Here is an 18,132-nt window from a genome sequence, read left to right on the forward strand (position 1 = left end):
AGCAAAGGGTCTGAATACTTATGACCATGTGATATTTCAGTTTTTCTTTTTTAATAAATCTGCAAAAATGTCAAAAATTCTGTGTTTTTCTGTCAATATGGGGTGCTGTGTGTACATTGAGGAAAAAATGAACTTAAATGATTTTAGCATATGGCTGCAATAGAACAAAGAGTGAAAAATTTAAGGGGGTCTGAATACTTTCCGTACCCACTGTATCTATTAAACTGTCACATAGGAAAAGTGGTCTTTGCCCATCAGTATTTTCATATGTAGAAAAAAAAAAAGCCTGCTCTGATTGTGAAATACTGATATCAAGACTTTTCTTTTGTTGTAACTGTGTAAAATGATCAATGTGTGTTGGCCCACTGAAAGAGACGACTCTTATAAAGTGTGTCATAAAAATCCCTGCTATTCACCATTAAGAAATGATCATTAGTTAATACTTAATATAGAAAAAATGAAAGTTAACTTATCGTTACTTAGTACATACATTTTTAGCTAATGCCACCAAACTGTTCTGGAATCCAGTAATTCACACCCATGCATATCATAACAATCTGCTCTTATTCAAAGATCTTATCAAAGTCCAAACATTAGCCAAGCAGTCTTTGTCACATTTACAAATTAAGGTGTCGGATGAGTTTTTTTTTTTTTGTTGTAGTTAATGAAGTTAAACACAACAGAAGAGAATGGTGCATGAAAACCAGACATTTAACAGCTGCCAGCTGATTTATGGAGACTCACTGGGTTTTCAGGAATCTAATTGGGACTTGTCAACATAACTAGAGGTCGTTTCTTGACTGCTAGGTCATGCAGCACCATGAAGAATTGGTACTGACTGGCTTTCTGTGGCTGATTAAATGCACTGGACTCAAATGCTCTCCTATGTAACTCGATTCCAGCTAATTTGGTGGCATAGGGTATAAATTAATACATGAAGAAAGTGTGAATTAATCATTAATTGAGGGACCATTAAGCACCAACTAATCACAGCCCTGGTCATTTGCTCATTTCTTCATCGTGAGACGAAGCAATCTGTGATACATCTTGTTAACACTTGTTTATAATCTTGCGGCTGGAGCATCTGGCTGGCTAACACTATATCCAGAATGAACAACTGCCTGTGAAGTGAGGTCCATATCAGTCGCTGGATGTGGCAACGAAGAGGCTGTGTTGTGATGTAAATGTCATTATGTAGGTGAACAGACAGCACACAAAACAATGCCCGTTTACTCTTTTTACTTTAAATTGTCCAAATTACAAAATAATAACATGATCTCTACATAATCTACAAAATAACATAATTTTTATGACTGTAATAAGCATCATTGATTCTTTTTTGCTCTAACAATTTTTTAGACATGCATACTGTTGAGAAATATAAAAATATAAATATAAATACATCCCATTAATATTCTTAATGAATCCATGACTAAGATTTGAAATATTTCATCATAAAAGAATTAAAATGCAGTTGAGTACAATAAGGCATTAAGATGTATCACAAGAGCTGTACATAATTCTAGTGTAGAGGTATTATTTTTTTCTTAGTGTAATGGAGTAAACCTAAAATTAACTTTTTGATAAATCACTACATTTCTCAACAGGAAGAACACATTTCCAAAGAAAGAAAAATAGAGGAAGAAAGAAACTACTACAAGTTTCAAGATAACAGATTAACACAAATTTGAAAAAAGTACAAAATCAGGATTTGTTTACAGCAAATAGTGTTGTCAAACTCCCATTGTACTTCTTTGCCTGACTTACAACTTTAGAAGCCTTTTGTCGATGCCACACGTTACTCACAATAAAACTCAATGCAACCAAAAAATAACCAACAGACAAGAGACCATTCTTTATGTGATTAGTGTTCAACATTAGGGAATTGTGTTCAGAACATTATGTGCTATACAAACAGTTAAATGACTAAATCTAATGCCTAAGTTTCACTCATTACCTAGAGAAAACATAGGGCTATGGCAATGATGGTTACAATCAAGTGAGGGTAAATTTTTTGAATAAACCCAACACTTAGAAATATTATTGTTTATAGCCAACTAACTTAATGGAACTGCTAAAAGTTTCTTTTGTTGTGACAGCTCGCTAATAATAAGCATGACTGAGCTAGCTTGTTTTCATGCAAAAGGTAGTCCTCAGGTGCAAGAAAAGCCACGCCTGAAGCTTAAGTGTCGATTAGTGTTTGTTTTTTTTAATGTCAGACAGACCCAGAGAGGAAGACTGAGAGCAAGAAAACCCAAGAAATTTCAAACTCATTTTGATCCTCGCTGAATCAACAACAATTCCAAGGTGCTTGATACTCCTGAACACAACTCTATTCTTATTTATGTACCTTTAGGAAACAAATGAACAAGTACATCTCATGATTACACACCGACCACCACACGTATGGTCTTGTGTCCTGCCATTTAAACTAGCATAATAAACTAGCATTAGAGCTTCAAATCAAATGCTTCTTTTAGTTTTGTGAACAAACTAACTAACATGCTAGAGGTGCCCTGCCTTGACACACACCCAAACACACAATGTCCCTTCTAATGCATTTTGCTGTTACATTTTCTAAGAGCTATTATCATCCTGCTACTTCTTTTTAAATGCAAACCATTTGGATTCTTAGTAAGTGAACTGCAAAATCGAGGTAAGATCAGAGCTGGTGTGAGATATACAGTACTTGGTGTACTTGCAGACAGCAGCCAATGTCAGGGTTGAGAGTGGAGAGTAATACAGTAGATGATCACAATACCACAATTTCAATGGAGTCTTAAATGCACAGGAGTATTCAGGAGTACTTTGATAACACATCCATGTTTGCCGTTAGTGTCAACGAACCCACTGCAGCCACAGTCTCTTTCCATGATGTTGTTGCTTTGTCAGTACAACTCTTTCTTCCCTCCTGCTGTTAATCTCCCCCACCTTAAAATCCTAACCTTATCTGTAAAAGAAGACATGACGAAACTGAAACTGGATCAGCATCTACGAGTGACTTCAACCTACTATTACTGATCTCTCTACTGCTAACTGTGGGGCTGTGGTGCTGCAATGCTAGAGCAGTCTGTGACAAGAAGGTCCACCACTGTATTACCAGTGACGTAAACAGTCGGCGCTGTCACCATGCTGCTAAGGGAGACAGAGCTGCTGGCAGCCACGTTAGAGGTGACAGGGCTCGGGGCACCCTGGCTGTTGCCATGGGTGCCCATGTGCCCTTGGAGCTGGGTGGGTGTCTTGCAGTGGACGCCGCACAAGTGACAGACGAGTACGCCGCTAGAGGCTGTGCCACCAAATCCACCCGGACTGTCCTTCCACTCTTGGCCATGGTGCTTCTGGGCATGGACACGAAGGTATGTCAATGTGGTGAAGCCTGATGGAGGACAGGAGAGTCAGGAGTTATTTCACTGAGAGATAAAGTTGCCATAGGAGTAGTTCTGTTAGTCCTCATATACAAAGTGAGACCCAGGAAAATTTGAAACTACACAGTCACCAATACAATACAACACATGATAAAACAATGTCCAATCTTAAATATGCAAAGCAGGCAGCCACAAGTGAAAGACAGGCCAAATGTGTTCCAAGTGATGTAACTAGAAAGTTAAAGACAGATGATTAAGTCACAACAGACAAGTTTCACAGAGCAGAGGAGATTTGCAGAGTTGAGTAGTACAGCAAAGCAAGAGTACTTACTGCGGTTACAGAGATGACAGGCATGATGCTGTGACTGATTGTGCACCCTCATGTGATCTGTGATGTAAGCAGCAGACAGGAGCTTTCCACAAATGTGGCAGGGGACCTTCTCCTCATGTCGAACCATATGAGCACGCAAACGATCCTTCGTAGCAAAGCTGGACTCACAGGTCTGGAAAAAGGATGGTATCAGTGAAACAGATATACAAGTAAAATCCTATGCACATGTACTGTACTGCACAAATGTTTGTGGAAAATAACCTCATATGTATGTTATATATCTATACACACACACACACACAACATGACACGTGATGAAATGTTTCATGTAAATATGACCTGCTGCATGTAAAACATGACAACTACAGTGTGATTACAATGAAATATCTGCTACATATTTTCTGATTCAAAGAGACATTACTGTATCCAAATCAGTTTCCATAGCAATATTCGCAGTGTTCATTTGAAGAAGGTATATGATGAACGTATTGTACAAGCCATTACCTTTGGATCACCTACTACACTGTGCATGTCAACATGGTCACCGTTAACATGAACAGACTGAAGAAAACAAACAAACAAACAAAAAAAAAAACAACAATGCTATGTACACAAGGTAAACATGATGTACCGGGCATTTGAAGGGTCGCTCCGAGGAGTGCACCTGTCTGACGTGACTGTTGAGATGGTCCGGCCTTGAGAAAGAAGGAAGATTTTGTTACCACTTGACAAAGCCAAACAAGCTGTGTCCTTTTGTTTTCATTCTTTGTACTAAGCTAAAATAACCACCTGCTAAATGTAGCATCATATTTCATTCTTGGTACTAAGCTAAAGTAACCACCTGCTAAATGTAGCATCATATTTACCATACAGATAGGTACAAGACTTAAAACTCTTGAGGAAAAAAGTTTCCTTGCGCCGTCTGACAATGTAACATCTACGTATGTATATTTCGTCTCCTTGTCCCAGCATACAAGTAATATACCTACTATATATTTATTTATGTATATATCCTTGTATAAGTCCTTGTTTTACCTCTAAACCAATGAGTGTATTTGCACACCCTACTTGTAATGCTAATGCTTGAGGTGTAAAGACACAGGCATTTAACCAATCACAGGTGACTCCTCTGTGTGCACACACCCCCCCCCTCATGTGTTCTTTGAACTGGATTTTATTACTACCTCCTGAGGGGTGCTAAAATTTAGCTCTTATAATGCACCTACAAAGTGGGCTGAGGGCAGAAACAAACACAGAACCCGTGATGAGCGTTACTCAGTATGACACGTTTCCGTAGGTTCCTATAATGGAAAAAGACCTTAAGTTGAATGCAAGCATGGTGTTGACTCGAATACTATAGAAGGTTAAATAAGATGCTAACATCCTTTTCAGTTTGAACAACAGAGCACATGTTGATTCTTGATATTTTATAAGATATCTGATAACTTAATCCTTCCCACAGGATCACCTGGAGAAAGCTTTGCCACAGTGGGGGCACACGTAGGGTTTTTCCACTCCACCCTGGTGGGATCTCACATGGTGGCTCATGCGGTCCTTCCTCTTGAAGCGCTGCTGGCAGATGGGACAGGAGAACGGCTTCTCGTCTGAGTGGGACAGGCGGTGGCGGTTGAGGTGGTAAACGTCACGGAAAGCCTTCCCGCATGTCTCGCAGGCATGGTTCTTTCTCACTGGATTTGGGTTGGGATTTGCAGGGCGCTGAGGCAAAACAGACAAGCAGATATACACGCTACAGAATTTAGATGGGAAATGTTTTTCTGCACATATGGATTATTCTATACACAAAGAGAAATACATTCACTGTCAACTATTTTAACATTTTTATATTTTTTGTTAAAACCATGCAAACGTACACAGCTTGTACTATGACATGAACTGTGCAAAACCTCCCTAACAGTTGATTTCCATGTTCGAATAACTACTTCCCGCTGGATTTTAAGTCTTTGTCTGCTTTCACACTATACGTATTACAGAGAACATGCAGGGGAGCGTGGGGAGGCTTCTAGCACAGTGTTTCTTAAACTGGGGACCAGTGCCAAACACTGGGATAGAATTAACTGGTCCCTGAACTAATTACTGTACATGGACATTTCATTAAATTTAACACACAGGAGAGTTTTTTTTTAAACAGTATACCAAGCAGGTGACATACATGTACAGTCAGATGGTTTAACTATCCATGTGGTCAGTCAGCTTAAGAAACAACATGCTTGAAGGTTTGATGTTGATGACCGCCATCTCCACAAGGCCCTGACCCACCTGTACTGTCGCCCCTGTGGCCATAGAAGGGGAGGCGCGGAGAGGTGTAGCAGGGAGACGGGAACAGTGGGCCTCTCCGCCCTCCCTCCGGCCCCCACCGCCATCGCCGACGGGGCCGCCACCGCCACCTGGGCGGCTGCTCCCTCCTTTGCCCCCTCCACCTGCTCTCTGGCCCTGTCCTTCATGCGTACCCCAGTGTGGACCGACTGGTGCCGCCGCAGGTTGTAGTTGTTCTTGAACTGCTTGTTGCAGATGGCACAGATATGGGACATGCGGGCCGGTCGAGACACTGGCTTCACTGGACCAGACAGAAGTGGGAGAAAAGACAAAAAGAAATCTGTTAAATAAAAAAAAAAGAAGGTGATTTTATATTTTTAAACAAACAATACTCAAAATTTCAAAGATGTTCTATGACAGAAGGCAAGCATAACCAACAAGCTGGAAGCAGTAAAAAGATGTACAGTAAATTATTGATTTTTAATTTTTTTTGTTGACTGACTCCTGAAAAATTCTAAGAAGGGAATTCACACCACTTAAGCTCAGACTGATGCTTTTCTATGTAAAATATTTCATTGTTAGTTGTTTACATTTCTACATTAACAGTAGCTAAACTTCAGAACTAGCTGCTTATAAGTTTCAAATCACTATGGACATGATTTGCTTCCATGTGGCCTGTCTTTTCATCTGTAAACCACAAAAAATAAAGCTCACTGGGCTTTTATCGCCTGACTGATTATACTACAGGCACTGGATTATCCAAATCAGATTTAACTGATTCCTCTTCACAGCTCTACAAGTGCACAGTGAAGCGTCCCTCACCAGGCAGGGGCTCCTCGTTGAGAGCAGCAGTGTCCACAGTGGAAGGAGGCTGTGCTAAGTGGTCTGTGGGTGGGGTCTGGGGAGAACTCGTATGCACTGGCATGAGCTCTGATTGGAGGCTCCCCTCCACTTGGTTTTGGGTGGGAGTATTCTGGAGAAGCAAGAAGAAGGCCATCACCAAATGTAAACACTAGTCACAGCATTGTCTTGAGGTGCTACAAGAAGCAATACAAGATGTGAGGGCTGCTGCACGTACACTGAGTGGCCTATGTGAGAAAAGTGCGCGTAGTAAAGTGAGAAACAGCAGAGAAGGCCAGTGATGCCTGCTCAACAAGCCCACCTGGAAGAGGAAGTTGCTCCAGGGAGCATCCATTTTGCGCCACAGCGATGGGGATAATAGAGTCAGCTCCTGATTGAGATCGGTGAGAGCAGCCTTTGCATGGTTTTCATCGGCCCACCGATGACTGAGGCGCCAGCAGTCGCCCGTGCTGCAGCAAAGACACCGGGCTTCTGGATTCTCTTGAAAAACGCGAATAAAGTCGTCTGCAAAAACCGGGTTTTCTCAATGAGGTAGCCTAATGCTGTAAATTAAAATGCACGCAGCTGTTGACCAACGCAGGCTGCCGTACCCAGGCTGGAGTGGAGCAGGCCAGGACCAATAACGGCCTGTTCCCTTTCGACTTTGGTTTCTAACTTTAATTCATTCAATGCTAATTTTCCTAAAACGCACCAGCGCACAACAAAACTGCTTTCACAAACAAAACAAAACTAAAAAATCGCATATCACAGTGTTACACTTTAGCAACAAACACAACTCACTCTGCATGAAATAAATGCATTTTACGCAAGAGAACGAATATGGGTTATAACACACGTATCTGGTAGCACAGCAGATCATGCTTTGTTTTTAAGTTATGAATCTATTTTTCCGATTTCCCCCAATAGGCCAATCGGGTGTTTGTCGAAGCCTCGTTGTTGGATTCAAGCCCTGACCCCGGCTAGCGGCGCTCTCGCCGGGCCGCAGCCTATCGCTCCACCTCGGCCGCTCAGCTGCGAGGATGTCATCTTTCTTTTTTTATCGCCCGCTCTCCCTCCTCCCTCCCTGTCTCTTTCTTCCTTTTCTTTTTTAATTCCGCTTTCTTCTCCCCCTCCTCTCCTTTTCTCGCACCGCTATGTCCCACTTGCTCTTAAAGGGATCAGGTTTCCTCTTTGGACACCCCCTTTCATTTCCGGCTCCCTCGGTGGAGCCTGTCCGCTTCCTTTCCTTCCTGGGATTTTCGGCCGACACAAAATGTACTACAGTGTTTTTTTTTGTTTTTTTTTGTTCCTTGGCCTACTGGAACAGATCTGCACAGCAGAAAACGGCCAGAACGACTTTCCATTAATAGAGAGATGACAGACGCATCTTAAAGGGCGGGGCGCACAGATCCTCCCAGTCGGCCCATAAATATGATGTCAGAGACAGATTTAGTACACAGCAGCTCAGTATGTATTAGTGTGCGTAACCTTACCGCAGGCTATAAATCTCTATATATACTGAGAATCATTAATAGAAAATAAACTAGAGTTTAAAATAAGTTGATTAATCGATTAGTCAAGACAAAAACTGTGATGAATGTTTTTAAAAACAGTTTTCTGACAATTTACGGACAAAAAGACTCAAGAAGAAAATCATCTTCAGATAAACACTTGTAGAGCATGTTAAATACTAATTTAAATAACTAAATACACATAAATAACTTGATGTTCTATCACTGAAGACAGAAAACCAGCAATTGAGAAATTGAGATTTTGTTTGGCAATTTTATTTAAAAAAAATCACTTAAATATTTAACTCCAGTCAATCAACGAATCCATTTTGTTTTAGCTCTAAAATAATTTAGTTACAGCCCTGTAATAAACACCTTAATGTCATCAGAGTAAAGCACATCAGATTATGATGAGTTAATGTGTTAATATCAATTTATTTTTTAAAATTATGTTTAAAGCACCCCATTTCTTTTCCTATACATGTGTTGGAACCCTTTTTCCCTGTCCCCCTCAAGCTTGGAATTGCTTGATTTCAATAATTCATAAGGATCCACCCCCCACCCCACCCCCCAAAAATCTGCAAGTATCAGATGAGATTGCGTTGTTGCTTTTTCATCTTCATCCTTCCTCCAGGCGTGAGACTGAGACTCCCTGCTCTCGCCACAGCCTCTGACACTGACACGTCTACAAACACTACCACACTGGTTCCCCAACATAAAGGCCACCCTGAACTCACCAGTCTTAGTTTATATAAGGAATTTATGCATGCACTGAGATTCCAACCGAGCATAAAGTAGTAGGTTATACAGGGAATTGTCTTAAGCTGGTGTTTCTGAGTCATACAAACAGCAGGATGATTTTTTTTCTCTTTTTTCTTGCAATTAAAATAATTAAAAAAAAACACCAACAAAAAGTCCAGTTATTGTGATATCCTTCAAGTAAACATGAGCCCAGGAGAAGGAAGGACGAACCTTTGGGCCTCAGAAGCATCATTAAACACTGATTGGTCTGTCTGTGAGGACGGGCTGCTCCGGTCACTGCTGCTGCGCCGGCACAAGAGGGTGCACGTTCACAGCCGCTCAGTCGACATCCGTCCTTTCAAGTTTTCTTCTTCTTTACACACTTCCAGCTGCCATCTCCCTAAACCCCCTCCCCCTCCCCCTCCAAGAAGTTCTGTGTGGAAACTGAACTCTGAACTGAAAACAAATTTAAAAAAAAGGGAAATCAGCACTTACATTCCAGTGGCCAATTGTAAAATCTTTTGTTTTTATGAGTCCAGAGGAGGAGGTCAGAGTTCATGTGAACAGTGGGGCGTGCCTTTTAAAACTTCTCTACAAAAGTGGTAATATAGCTAGACTTTACTGCTCAACACACGCACATAAATCATTAACAATTATTAATAATCCCTTATTAATAATCATTAATACCTTGAACACACCATACCTGACAATGCAACAGTTTTTATAACCAATATTTTTACAGTCAAAAGTGGGCCCTTTTCTTCTCGCAAGAAAAATGTGAACATGATTACAACAACAATTACATCAGGATTAGTTATGGTAATATTGACACCTATAGAAAATGCAGTTGGAGTTGTTGCTCTAAATCTTGAATTCGATACTCATTTGAATATATCAAAATTACTATCATTATCTTTGTTACTCTATAAAACCAAATGACTTTTTTGTTTTTTAATGTTCCCATAAATATGTACAATAAAGATTAAAAAAAATGTGGTACAAGTGATCTTAAATGCCAGTGAAACTTGGACGTTACGGTACATTTCAGATGTGTTTAGTCATGTTTACAATTTTTTTTTTATTTTATTTTTATTTTTGTACATCTATCTCATGCATTGGAGTGACTCCCATAGACACCTACTGTATGTTGTTTATATATTCAATATGTCATGGATGCCAGAAAGCAGTTTTTTTTTTTTTTGCATTTGTACATGTCCACTCAAATGTTTCTCCTGATCCAAGCTGCATTTTTAGAACAGATTCTCTCATCTTTACAAACATTTTGTGTATTCGCTTTTAAATAATCTTGCAGTCATCAAATGAAAACTTCCCTTTAAGAATCTTAAAGGCATTGGTGACTTTCTAAGCAACTTGTTTTTGATTTTTTTATACACTTAATACAAAAAAACAATTTTGAAACAATAAAAAGTTGTTTTTCCATCTCCAGCAGGCTGGAGACTTAAGTATCTTTTGTGATTCTCCCCCTTTTTCTTTTCTGGAGCCCAAGTTACGAGTGCTTGCTAGATAATATCTTGACACTACAGACTACATACAAGTACATACACAATGCGAAAAAACATTCTTTTCCTTTTTTTCCCCTCTCCCTGTCCTCACTCTTTCTCCATTCCAGCACAGAACATCATAGAAGAAGACATGGCTGCAGCTCTGGGAGAAAAAAGGCAAAATGTCCCTCTTGTCACACATCTCACTTTTTACAGGCCGTAACAATGAGAAAAACATTAAACCTAAACCTTTTTTCTTAATGTAATATCACCTTAAACCAGCGGTACTACAGGTGTTACATGCCTTCCTCTTTGTGAGAATGGGAGAAACCCTCTCTACCCACCCTGAGTCTAAACAAGCAGGGTGCAGCTCAATAATGTCAGTTTGTCTTCTCTTTGCCTCTGTTGTTGACTGACCACTTTGTGGCGATGTCCCTAAATCCTCTGTTTTTCTGAGAGCTGAGATCAGTCCCAGAAAGGACACAAGGCAAGGTGGCAAGCTGAGAGTACTGAGATGCAACCTGTGATAGCTACCTTCCAAAATCGCTCCCACCGTTCTTGTTACCACCCTGTCTTTCGCTCTTCCTCCTGCCATTTAGGAGTAGGAGAGGTGGGAGCCATTAGAGATGTGTGAGGTGACTGAGGTGCTTCGGCTCAGGACACCATCATTGCCTCCGGCGCCTCCGGGCCCCCCGCCAGACGCCGTCCTCCTCAGAGGCTGGGGGCTGTTTCTCAGGGCCAACAGGCTGGGGGCACCACGCACACCCAGCCCTCCACCTCCGTATATCCCCCCCTGTGAGGAGGAAGAAGAGGAAGAGGAAGATGGGCCAGAGATGGTGGGAGGGGCGGGAGGCGGGGGAGGTAGCATGGCCAGGGACTGAGAGGAGGAGCGTGAGGGCAGGTGATGGGAGAAGGGCAGAGGGTGTGGGTGGGCTAGGTCACCACCTGAGCCTCGCACTCCGCTCCACTCCCGTTCCCTCTCCTTCTCCCGCTCTCTATCTCGATCCCTCTCCCGCTCACGGTACAGCTGTGGTGTGCTCTGGTGGTGGTAGTGCTGGGGCAGGTGGTGCCGCTGGTGGTGGGAGGAAGACGAGGAGGAGGAGGAGGAAGAGGAGGCAGAGGAACGGGATGAGTGGTGCACCTCCCTCCCGTCTCGCCCCAGCCCCAGGGCCATTCCCAGGCCATGGGAGGAAGAGGACTCGCTCCTGTGGTCCCCTACGCCGCCACTGCTGCTGTTGTGGCTGCGGCGGGAGTGTTGCTGCGCGGGTGTGTTCTGTGGGTGCATGCCGTGACTCCAGTGACTGGCAGAGCGAGAGCCAGGGGGTGGTGCGTTGGAGTAGCCCTGCTTGGGGTAGGCCTCGCTGGGGATGCCGGTCAGTGCCATGCTGCTGAAGCCTAAACGCAGACTCTCCGAGTCAAAGGCCTCGATCTCACTGGCCTGGCGCTCCAGGAGGGTGCGGATACGTTCTGAGCGCTCATTCTGCAGGGAAAGCATCTCCTCCTCAATCTTGGAAAAGAGTAGGAGAATACTGATGAAAATACAAGATCATATATTTTAAATTGTAGTTTATTAAAGATGTTCAAACATTTTCCTACTATTGCAGATTTGCCAACGTGAAACTTGTCTGGAGCTTGTTTTAATAATATAGATCATCAGACTGAAAGTTCTCTCGTGACTTTGGAAACCGTAGTTGACAAAAACTTACCATAGTAGTAGTTTTGGACCTTTTGATTATTTTCTGAGGGAGAGGATGGAGTGGACTTATGTAGTGCTTTTCTGCACACTCAAAATGCTTTATGATATTCACCTGTTCATGCACACAAACAATCACATACTGGTGATATGACTCGGCACAACTTAGGTTTCAATGTCTTGTCCAAAGACACTTTAACACATGCACTTGAGAAGCAAGGGATCGAACCTCCAACCTTACAGTTGAGTGGAAATACCTACTGTACCTCCTGAGCTACAGTCGTGTAAACCCCCCTCCCCGTGGTGGGAATGTTGTTTCTTAACTAAATGACATTGACAAGGAGTCCTTGCAGGGATAAACAAAGCTGTACCAAACTGAACAAAATGGATCTCCATCTGCTGGGGAAGATCATGTGATGTGACCAAAAGCTCCAGAACAGCTTTGAGTAGACTTAATAGTGAAAGAGTTTTTTTTTAATGTACTGTAGTTTTGGAGAAGGTTTTATTTCAAATGTAGATGGCTCAACATGCAGTGGCACAGCAGAGCAAATGTTATATCTGAAGACATGCTAATGCTAACATTAGCAGTCAAATTCTACCTCACTTTGAAAATGAATGATACCCAGTTAGCAATCAGCCATTAGCTTGAATGCATTCCTAAAAACTCATTGGTTTCTTGCACAACATTTAAGGAGCTTTTCTTTAATAGAAGTGGTTCTCTAACCCTCTGCTCCAGCAGGGCGCGGCGGATGGACACCCTCTGCTCCAGGTCCTTGACCTCCCGCTCATGCTGTGTGTCGGTGTGGATCTTGATCTTGCTCTGGTAGGCGTTCAGCAGCTCCAACTCCTGCTGCAGCTGCATCCGTAGCACCTTGTACTCCGCTTCCTGGGTCTCATCCAATCGCAGCTAAGAAGCAGAAAAAGAGGGATTTGGCATTATAAGATATGTGGGCAACACATATTGCTTTAGTGTAAAAAAATTATCTAAATTAATCAGTACCTACTGAACTACTGTGTGAATGTGATGCCTGTCTCAGAGCTTGATTCCAGGAAAGAGGTTATTTCAGAAGACATTTGTTGTCCATAACCTTGGGACTGAGTTTAATCAGTGTGTGGGAAACCTTCCCACACAGACTTTAACCACAGCAGGTATAGATGTGCAGATGAACAAGGGAGGCAGGGATTTGGCTTATTAAGCTTAGGTGGCACGCCGCCATGTCAGGTAATTAAAGTAGCACAGGTCATTATGTCACAGAAGAGAATGAGATAGTTTATTATGTGTCACCCTTTTCCTGTGGTTTCATTTAAAAGTCTGGGATTTAAGTGTGTGTGTGACTCCCATGCTAAGAGGCCTGTTAGGTCTAACAATAAGAAACTGTTCAAAAATGACCGGAGTGTGGAAGGGGACTCATCTTACTTTTGAATGTTTAAAAAAAAAAACAAGATCCTCCAAAGCAGTACATTTACTTAAGTAAAGTTTTGACAAGGAAGCTGAATGTATGAATAAAAAAAACAGTCTGAGATCTGGTTCTGTTGCATTAACTTTCATGCTTAAAAAAAAAACTATCCTTGAGTCAGACAATGTTAAAGGAGTATGATCCTAAACTGGTGGAGTAATCTTTTAAAGATAGACCAGATCTTACTATAAGGCTGAACATTAGTGTCCTGAGGTGTTGACTGAAGCCACAACACATTTTTTTTTTAAATCTTTACATTATTCTAACAATCGTATGAACTAAGTTGTCAGATTTCATCAAAGCATTCATCACTGCTTAGTTTTCTTCTTTTGAGGCAGAACACAGCGATAGATAGTGATGACTTCTGCCAGAAATTCAAGAAAAACATGTTTGGGAAGAGGAATTGCACTGATCTGTTGAACTGGTGGGGAAAGAGGATGGTGTAAAAAACTAGGACATGTAGATTTAGGTGGAGATTAACACTGGGGGACCAGGAGGAAGCCGGCTGATGGTCAGGCAGGCAGGCAAGATGACCCTCAGGCTGCTGGGCACAGCAGCAGTGGTGGTGTGGTGTGAGTGTGAAGTGAACACTGTCTCCTTGCTTTACTCACAGCCTGTGTGGACAGCATATCATTGATGGAGTGGTCATACTGCTCGGCCAGGATGGCCAGCTTACGAGTCTGCTCATCCTTCAGCCGCTTCAGCACGGCCTTGTGGTCTGACTTGGGCGTGTTTTCCAGCAGGTGGTTGCGCAGGGCCTTGTACTGACGGGTTTGGATCTTACAGGTGTCCTGGAACTGACGTTTAATCTGAAGCTCTTTGGACTAGACGAGAGACAAGAGAGATGGAAGCAGCTGGGCTGAAGTGCTCCTGGGGTTTTATAAAATAATACAATCAGCTAAAAAGCAGAACACACTGCACTGCACTTTTTTGTTAAAACAAATTGTGATGCCTTGCTATTAATCCTATCAAAATGCTGACATGTCTAATGATAAAAATATTCACAATTGAAATTCAAGCCATCTTAAACATTTAAATCTAAATATTTGATAGTGACACATGCACACTAATTTTGCTTTTATTATGTACATGCTGGTGTTTTATGGTCTGACAAAATAAAAAAAATATGATTCTACTGCTTTGACATACAGTATTGTGTAGAAGATCAAAATAAAGATTTAACTAACAGCCCTGAAAACATATTCTCAGTTTAGACTGGGGGTAAGTGGCTCTTCCATGACCCTGCTTAAGATGTGCTTTGATTCTACATATTGTTGAATAATTACTTCTTTTCAGATTTGGAATTTTGTAAATGCTGCAACGTACCAATGAGTTTGATTGCAACTCCAAGGGACAGACACGTGCTTAAGGGCTCATGTGAACAAACATTGCACAGCTACAGAAACTACCCAAAACACACTGTACAGTATATTGATTGCAACTTGTCTCTCTACCTGTTTCTCATCTAAGGTGAAAAACCACCACTTGTTTTTCTAAAAATAAACATTATTTAATCTTATTTTGCAGGTTATAATGATTAAGAATTAAGTAGACTTCTTTTAACATGTTCAGAAGACTCAGCATTTACCATTTTGTAAGTTAAAAATATACATTTCGGGGGTGGGTGGATGATTTAAAGATCAAACTTGATTTGACATATAGGATGTGCCCACTATGAATGACTACATATCAATCACCTCACATCTTTAAACATCTTCCATTTGGTTAGAACCGGTAACAGACGAAGTCACAGTACCTGCTGGTGTTTTTTTTCTGTTGAACTACAGACAAAGGGAATGGCACACAGATGACAACAGAGATCAAATGTATGATGATACAGGAGGAATGGTGGTGAACGAAACGGTAAAAGAATCTCTGTATACATTAAGACTTGAAAGGTCAGAGAAGAAAGTAAACAAAAGGAAATAATGGAAACAAAAATCATAAAAACGAACAAGACAATGATTTTAACACAAGAATTTTATTTTTTGTGAAATCTGGAAGTATGACAAAATATTCTTCTATGCTTGTGAGCACACAGCCAGGCAGTATGCCAACACTTGTGCAGCTAAAATGAGAGTAACAGTACGAAGTGGCTGCAAACAGAATGCAGTACTAGTCTTATAAATACTGCATAAATTTAAAAAAAAAAAAAATCAAGGTGATAAAAGTCTGAGAAAACTCAAACGGTGCCACAACAAAACAGAGTACAAACATGTAAACATACAGAGAGGAACAGGAAATAACTGATTGTGGAACACAAATGTAAATCAATGGCAAATAAATTACATTCAAATAAACAATGTTTAGGTGAAATGGGTCTTAAAGCTGAACCTCCCACATGCAGGTCAGACAAAAACAAGTGCCCTACTTTTCACGCTCCCCTGGGTCAAAGGACAGTTACGATCCAGTTTACTTACTAATTAATATTCCTCCATGTAAATGTCTCCAGTGTCATCCCTCTAGGACTTACAGGGCAACTTTTTCTATATACTCAGTGTTTATAAGCACTTTTTAACCACACTTCCGTTGCACATATCCAGATTTGATCCGTACAATCTTTATATCGTCAGTCCGTGTGTGTGGTAGAACTGCAAATTTTCACCTACATTTAATTATTTGACCCAGATTCAATTCAAATCTACACACGAGTGCTTTTTGGAATTTAGGTCTTCATATCTGCAACAGCATGAGATAAAAATTGCACTATTAACTGTCAACTTTCTTTTTGGCCCAACTGAAGCAGAGATGGAAAAAAATATATTAACAGAAAAAAAAACAAAAACAAACAGCAAATATCATGATAATCAATTCTATCATTCATTGTTTTAAAGCAATGTTTATGGAAAAAAAAGTCCCAAATGTTCTCTAGGATCAGAGGATTGCTGGTTTTCTCTCAAACTTTGTTGATCAAAACTAGATATTGGGAGCATCACTTTAGGCTCTTGGAAGTTATGATGCACATTTTTTCCCCTGTATTAAGGTTTCATACACTAAACCTTTATCAGAAAAGATAAAATCGGCATGAAAATGACCTTATGTTGCTGCTCTAAACTGCACCGATCAAGTATCATTTTGGAACAATCTTTGGGACAGTGCACAGTTAAACTGATGGCAGCTACTTCTCGATATCTTCTTTCACATTCAGTAGTTTCATCAGCCTTTGGACTTGTGTTATGACTGCATGCATCAAAAGATTGTCTACCTGGCTTCATATAAATTAAGCTATACTAAAATATTAAACAGATTTTATTATATTATACGTTTAAGTATATCCTACTTTCTCGTGCTTCCACAATAATTTTAGAATGTCACTTTGCAACAAACTATTAACATCCATGCAGACAGTTGCAACTAGACACTCAACCGTTGTAGATCTATATGATAATCAAGGGGAAACATCTACATGTTTAGATGGTAAATCATATAATTAGTGAATAAAGTGCAATAAAAATACTTTATCCAACTCAAAATCTCAAAGATAATGATTTCACCAGCTGTAAACAATCCAGTCATGTCTAAAGATGGAACAATGAACTGGAAAGGCTTTGTTCCTGCTATACAGACCCAAATGTGGGCTGTATAGCGGTCATACGTCATGCGAAATAAGACCTGCTAACTATTCTCCTCTTTGACTTCTGAATGTCAACTGATGTCCTACAGTGGTCCCAGATATTTCTCAGCTGTTTATTGTACTTTTATACTGACGGAGCTAGTGTTCAGGGTGAGGTTAGTGAAATTACGTGTCCCCCTCACAGTATTCAACTTTGGAGAGTGAAGCTGTGAAGCTATGCAACACTGTAATATTTGTTCTAAGCACTGAAGTAACAGTGCACAAATGAAAAACATAAGATTGCACAAAACGGTCTTAAAAATAACCATAAAAACATTTGTCTTACAAATTAAGAGCAACATAAAAAAAAATTAAGAAACTTTAAGGAACTTTTACAAAAAGCACAATAATGAAACGTTAAAAAACTTCACTGGGTTTGGTACAGCAACCGTGAGTTCAACTGCATGATTACGTTTCCACACCTCACGGATTCAACAGTACAACTTGTGCGCACACGTGTACGCATATTTGGGTGAGCTTCTACAGCCAAAATCCCTTTCAGCCAGCGCACACAGATGTGTAAAAAAAAAAAAAAAAAAGTGTGTGCAGGGTGAAATACGCCTCAACTTTAGAACATGTGACCAACAACCAATTTTGGAACTATGCAATGAGAGAGACGTGGGCCCAAATGCAAAAGACACACAAGCAGTGGCTGAATAATGGAACGGAGCATGATCATGATCACACTCACATACACATTTCCTTCAACTCATCTCACACTCCTATCTCCATGGCCGCATTTTCCCCCTGACAAATCTTCCAGATGGAGTTCGCCTCAACCCATACTCCCACCTCACCTCCTCGT

At 40.9% G+C, this 18,132-nt stretch overlaps 2 protein-coding genes across 4 annotated transcripts in view; both read right to left on the minus strand.

The window, feature by feature from the left end:
* Nucleotides 1-2,203: 2,203 nt before the first annotated feature.
* mazb (MYC-associated zinc finger protein b (purine-binding transcription factor)) lies at nt 2,204-8,159 on the minus strand. 2 transcript variants are annotated; one of them, XM_020623380.1, is made up of 7 exons: nt 7,133-8,159; nt 6,793-6,943; nt 6,165-6,310; nt 5,165-5,412; nt 4,328-4,391; nt 3,697-3,868; nt 2,204-3,376 (listed from the first exon to the last, which is right to left on the minus strand). In XM_020623380.1, the coding sequence occupies exons 1-7, from the start codon at nt 7,163-7,165 to the stop codon at nt 3,033-3,035; spliced, it is 1,158 nt and encodes a 385-aa protein (XP_020479036.1). In that variant the 5' UTR covers nt 7,166-8,159; the 3' UTR covers nt 2,204-3,032. The 2 variants fall into 2 exon arrangements, with proteins under 2 accessions (XP_020479036.1, XP_020479038.1); XM_020623382.1 differs by having other exon boundaries at nt 6,165-6,271; nt 7,133-8,152.
* Nucleotides 8,160-8,614: 455 nt separating this feature from the next.
* Nucleotides 8,615-18,132, minus strand: part of taok2b (TAO kinase 2b) — a 26,658-nt gene continuing 17,140 nt past the window's right edge. The window contains exons 19-21 of one of the 2 annotated variants that reach the window (XM_020623315.1): nt 14,326-14,538; nt 12,982-13,164; nt 8,615-12,071 (exon numbers count right to left, since the gene is read on the minus strand). In XM_020623315.1, the coding sequence (XP_020478971.1) occupies nt 11,160-12,071; nt 12,982-13,164; nt 14,326-14,538 (1,308 nt within the window). In that variant the 3' untranslated portion in view covers nt 8,615-11,159. The remainder of the gene's footprint in view (nt 12,072-12,981; nt 13,165-14,325; nt 14,539-18,132) is intronic. The other variant, XM_020623316.1, reaches the window with a different exon arrangement.

Source organism: Monopterus albus, unplaced genomic scaffold (genome assembly GCF_001952655.1).
Source record: "Monopterus albus unplaced genomic scaffold, M_albus_1.0 scaffold297.1, whole genome shotgun sequence".
NCBI classification, from domain to species: domain Eukaryota; kingdom Metazoa; phylum Chordata; class Actinopteri; order Synbranchiformes; family Synbranchidae; genus Monopterus; species Monopterus albus.

Excerpts from the sequence above, each read along its gene's own strand:
- mazb (XM_020623380.1), bottom strand. The coding sequence starts at position 7,165 with ATGGATGCTCCCTGGAGCAACTTCCTCTTCCAG. Across the intron at positions 5,413-6,164 it reads ACCAGTCGGTCCACACTGGG|CGCCCTGCAAATCCCAACCC; the intron begins GTACGCATGAAG and ends GTTTTGCCTCAG. Across the intron at positions 3,377-3,696 it reads CTGTCATCTCTGTAACCGCA|GCTTCACCACATTGACATAC; the intron begins GTAAGTACTCTT and ends GTCCTCCATCAG.